General features: G+C 40.9%; 1 protein-coding gene across 1 annotated transcript in view; it reads right to left on the reverse strand.

Annotated features, from left to right (window-relative positions):
- The window catches only part of PTPRN2 (protein tyrosine phosphatase, receptor type N2), a 1174657-nt gene that overhangs the window by 701790 nt on the left and 467219 nt on the right, over window positions 1-5648 (reverse strand). Inside the window, exon 9 of the mRNA XM_019507947.1 lies at window positions 1988-2358. Within this exon, the coding sequence (XP_019363492.1) occupies window positions 1988-2358 (371 nt within the window). The remainder of the gene's footprint in view (window positions 1-1987; window positions 2359-5648) is intronic.

Consider the following 5648-nt stretch of genomic DNA (forward strand, 5'->3'; position numbering starts at 1 on the left):
TGGGAACAGCCCGGTGCTGCCCCAGCCTCAGCCCGCAGTAGCAGCCCACCCTTGTCCTGTGCAGATCTGGGGGCACATGCCCCCCCATGCATCCCCTGGGGATGTGTATAGTGGCAACAGCCATCCCCCCCGCCCCAGGTCCCCCAGATGAGCTGCTCACAGCTCCATCCTGCACTCTGTCCCATCTGGGCACCCCCTGCCATTGCCCTAGCCCCACTCCCTCCCTCACTGCTGGGGCCTGTATCTGGCCCCCCCCACCATACACCCCTTCCCTCACAACAGACTTACCAGCTGGACCTGGCTGCTCTCCACACTGTTAGGCTGCACTCCTGGCTGCTTGTGTGCTGCACTGAAGCTGCATAAATACACGGGGCATTTATTGGTGGCACTATTGGCCACATCAGCCAAAAGAAGCCAATTGCTTATACAGTCAATTTTCCTTACATCGGTGCTGATCTGATATGGGACCAATGTATCAGTGCACAGCTAACACTTGAAAAGCAACAAGCCTTAGCGCTTGTGTAGCAGAGTGGACTGCACTTTTAAGACACAAGGAGTCTGCAGCTGGCCAACTAATCCTACTCACTACACTTAAGGAAGGTTAGACTCCAAGAAGAAAGAAAATTGAAGCAGTTAGCAGGCTTCTGGGAAGGAAGGTAGGCAGCCAGCTCCTATACAGAACCTATGGGATGTGAAGACTGGGTACATAATTTATAGAACAGGAAGACCAGATTAGAAGACACCCTATAAAGAAGGCCATAGAACGTGAAAGTACCATCCCTGTGAGGGTACCTAATGTGTGGAGAGAGATGCCTCAGGAGGATGACCAGGGAAGCTGCAAGGATTTTCCAGGCTGAAACCCCAAGGAACATACAAGCCTGATTTCCTCTCTTACCCACAGTGACAAAGGCATCTAAAAATTAAGGGGAAGATCACTGACTACTACCACAAAAGGGAGAACACAAGTCTGGCCTAATCAGAGGACTAAACCAGACCTCAGGAAACTGAGAAAGACAGCAAGAACTAGAGATGCACGACCCAATTTTCTCCAGAAGGAAGTGTTCCAGAAATGGTGAGCCTGCTCCAACTCACCAACTAGTGAGAAGATACTTTTCTTTAGGAAAATATAAAGGTAAAACAGTATTAAAGCAAGTTTTTAAAAACAGATTTTCTGCTTCCTGATTTAAATCATGATTAAAATTGGTGATCTAATCCATATTGATCAAGGTAAAAAGTGATCAATCCACCACGCAGTCACACTTTAACAATGCTGAACATCAATTCTCTCTTCTACCCTAGCAGTTAATCATTTCCAGTACTAATTGGGAGAGATGACTCACAAAATATAAGCTTTGTATTCAGAAAAAAGTGTAAAACACTAAATTAAAATGTCTGAAAACCTAAACTTCCACCCATTTCCCCCCTCTTTAAAACATTGTACATCACTGTAGAAAGAGCTGTCTTTTTGAAAGTAAAGACTTAAATGTCAAATTCATTAGCCATGACTTGACATCATTAGGTTTTTCTTTCTGAGGTAGCATGTTTATGTGATGTTTGGATCCCTATTTATATTATTTTCAGATCCAAATAAATCTGTAGATGAAATATAGTGCTGTTATTGTGTAGCACTTTCCTGAAAAATGACTCAGACATTGGTATTTAGGTTACTTTGAAGTCAAATATTTAAAGCACACATCCTTAACCATAAATATACTCTGACATATGAGGTCCTTGGGACATCAGAAGACTAAGTGAATACCGACCAGAGGCCTGCAAATTACGCATCTTCTATAGAGAAGGAATGACAGTTCTACTCTTCTTTATTTTCATTAAAGTACTAAGCTACTTGCAAACAGAGTTTTAAGAAGTATTAAAAACTGGAACAGTAAATAGCATCTTCCTCTTTCATATTCATATTTCATCAGCTACAAACATTTTACTTTTTCCCCATTTAAAAAATGCAATTCAAATTTGCCACTATACTTACTCTTTCTCTGTTACTATATAGCCATATTCTTCCTCCTCAGAAGACTTCACTTCTAGCTGTAGGCCCTCTCCTTTCTGTTTCAGAGGTTCTTCACTGGAGCTTTTATCTTGCATCAAAGCATTCTTAATCCAGTAGTGGATCTCAGTCAGCTCTTTGGAGTCAGGTTCAGATTCAGCTTTTTTCTCTGGTGTCAGTTCTCTTGAGAAAGTTTCACTCTTCACATTTTCAACCCCAGCTTTTACTTCTTCTGAGGAAGAGGAGGAAGAATCGGGATCTTCAGATTTTTTGGTTTTTTTCTTAAAAGATTCTTCAGGCAGATTTTCAGTTAATGTGTTCTCATTCAAGAAGTCCAGTAGTTTTGCACGATTGTCCTGTATTAAGAAAATACCATTCTTTGTAACACTGAATACATAGAAATATGGGTCTCCTTATCATTTGCCCAGTCCTGCAAACCCTTACTCCTGTGCTTGGGACTACTCACATAGATGGCTGAAGAATCTAACTCCAAGGCTAAGTACAGGCAGTCAAAAAGCCCAAAGCTAAATCGATTCAATCTTTGCAAGTTAGTCTAAACTGTGTAGGTTAAACCAATAAACAAGTCAACAGACATTCACTTTTGAGTCCAGAAATGCAGCCACATGCTTGCAGTGGCTCAGGCCAGAAGCTAGAGGGCGCCAGAGCACACATCCCTGCTCAGCTGAAGCAGACAGCTTGGGCCAAAGCTAGCCTACACAACCTGGCGGGGGGGGGTTTGCAGGGGATGTGCAAAGCATTGTGGGATGCTGGGGGATTGTGAGTTAATTTGAATCTGGAAGGGATCTGGGACAGAAGTTCAATACACTGATTTAACCTAAATTAGTTAAGCCTGATACTACATCAATGCAGGTTTATCTTAAACTGGTTTCAGCCATTTTGAAAGCAGTTTAGGTGCACTGAACTTCTGTTGCATCACAGATTGGAACTGGCTTCCGATCACTTATACAGGTTTATATGCACTTCCTGTCCCCAGACCTTCAGATGTCCACTTATTTAAATAAAATATGAAGAATAGTCATAGGACGGCATAAATACATACCAAGACTATAATAATGCAAGTATATGAACAATCTACTGAAATCATCCAGTGTATCATTAGAATTGTGTGAGTTATATTCAAAGTCAGACTTAAGTCCTAAAAATAACTTGACAATTAAAAAATATCATTTCAAAATGACATCTCTCCTGAGGCTGACAACCTTTAGGCTCTTTGTTAAAAGTTCCCAGGACAAAGCTGGGAGAATACCATGAAAACAGGTTTCACATACTTTTCTTTGGGAAGAAAAAAAAGTCTCAAATATTTAATATAAGGTAGTATGGTAGAATTTAGTGCACGGTCATTTCTTATTTTGATTTTTACATATCCTGACGGGAGAAAACTTTTCTTATCAAGGATGAAGAAGAGAAGAAGCAACAGAAATCAGTATCTGTTGAAAACCTGGCACTGGAAGTATCTGCATAGCTGTTTTTTTGCTTCCAAGTCATCACATCATGAGTGGAACATGACTTGTACAATACTGCATGAATACTGAATTGTTACTAGTAAACTGATGGGCAAACATTTTGTTAGCAATCCATAGGATGAAACATGATTGCAGGAATGATCAGTCAAAGGAAGTTAAACAATGAACACTTTAGTAAAATTAAACATACGCTCATGGAGAATTTGCAAACAGGGAAGTCTAAGCCCATTATATAAATTTCTGCTCAGCCAGGTCTGTCTGACAGCATGATGCAGGATGGCTCCTTGTGCTCTCCTGTGTGGGGCTGTATTCTATTTTCTTATATCCCTTATTCTAAATGTCACTACAAGATCTAAATTACTGGCATTCCCCTTCAGAACAGTGGTAAATAGCTCAGTTCTTCCAAGCTGTTTCAAGTGGGTAGTTAAAATTCCTATTGAGTTTCTCTTTGAGCTTCTCCTCTTGCATGTTCTCTGGTAGATGGGTAGTAACAGATTGTGAAAGCATTGCAGATAGTTCCTTTATGGTTCAAATGTAGACTGAAAAATATCTCCTCTGATGTACACCAGTTTGAAAGGATTATTTTAAATTTGGTAGTGAAAAGGTGGGATGAGACTTATGAATAGAGAATAGATTTTGATTTCTTAAATTTCTTTAAGATCTCATCAGTTACCTACTGAAAAACTCTCTCAAAGAGAGCCTCTTTATTCATATGAGTCTTGAGAGGAGAGATAATCAATGACAATGTTGACAGCATCCCCCATAACAGCGATTTAATGGGTATGGGAAAAGTATTTCAAATGGGATCCTTCTATGCTTGGATTGACTTCCCCCTTGGGAAGAGCCTGAGTTTGCCTGATTTCAACCCATTGCAAGTTTATAGAATCATACAAAATTAGGATTGTAAGGGACCTCAGGGAGGTCTAGTCCAATCCCCTGCTCAAAGCAAGATCATCCCCAACTATAGCATCCCAGCCAAGGTTTTGTCAAGCTGGGTCTTAAAAACCTCCAAGGATGGAGATTCCACCACCTCTCTGGGTAACCTGTTCCAGTGTTTTACTACCTTCCTAGTGAGAAAGTTCTTCCTCATATCTAACCTAAACTTCCCTTCCTGCAACCTGAGACGGTTGCTCCTTGCTCTGTCGTCTGCCACCACCAAGAACAGTCCAGCTCCATCCTCTTTGGAGCCCCCCTTCAGGTAGTTGAAGGCTGATGTTAAACCTCCCCGCAGTCTTCTCATCTCCAGACTAAACAAGTCCAGTTCCCTCAGCCTCTCCTCAGAGGTCATGTGCCCTCTATCCATTTTTGTTGCCCTTCACTGGAGGTGAAGCTGACAGGTATGTAGTTCCCGGATCCTCTTTCTTCCCTTTCTTAAAGATAGGCACTATATTTGCCTTTTTTCATTTGTCTGGGATTTCTGAAAATCTGTGGCAATCAAAAAAGATAATGGCCAGCAGCTCTGCAATCACATCAGCCAACTCCCTCAGCACCTCTGGTGCACTGCGTCTGGCCTTATGGACTTGTATATGTCCAGCTTTCCTAAATAGTCCCTAGTCTGTTCTTTCACCAGTGTTGGCTGCTCACCACCTCCCCAAACTGTGCTGCCATTTGCGGTAGTCTGGAAGCTGACTTGGCCAGTGAAGACTAAGGTAAAAAAGGCATTGAGCACTTTAGCCCTTTTCACCATCAGCTGTCAGCGCATTGCCTCCCCCATTCAGGAAAGGAACCATACTTTCCCTGATCTTCCTCTTTCTGCTGACATACTTGTAGAAACTCTTCTTGTTTCTACCTGTTTACTCAAGATTTACCTGACAAGTTGTAAAAATATTTTTTTTTGTTTTTGTTTTGGATTTTTTCCTCCACTAAACTGACATTCTAGCAAGTGTTAATTAAAAGTCTATTAATTTATGTACATTCACTTATTGATCACAATACACAGATGTGGGAAGCAAGAATTGAATCTGCAACATTATTTTGTTTCTTTGGGAATGATTTTTCATGCCCCCAAATAATAATTAAGGGCAAATTATTATTGACATGCTGATGTTGAGCATTTGTTTTTAGCAAATAGGTACTTACCTTTTTGTTAGTTCTGGAATCACCTTCATGTACTTCATTATCTGTAGGATAAGAACAATGTATATAAAACGTTATAAACAGAT

Source organism: Gavialis gangeticus, unplaced genomic scaffold (assembly GCF_001723915.1).
Source record: "Gavialis gangeticus isolate Ggan-Ray unplaced genomic scaffold, GavGan_comp1, whole genome shotgun sequence".
Classification (NCBI taxonomy): Eukaryota; Metazoa; Chordata; order Crocodylia; family Gavialidae; genus Gavialis; species Gavialis gangeticus.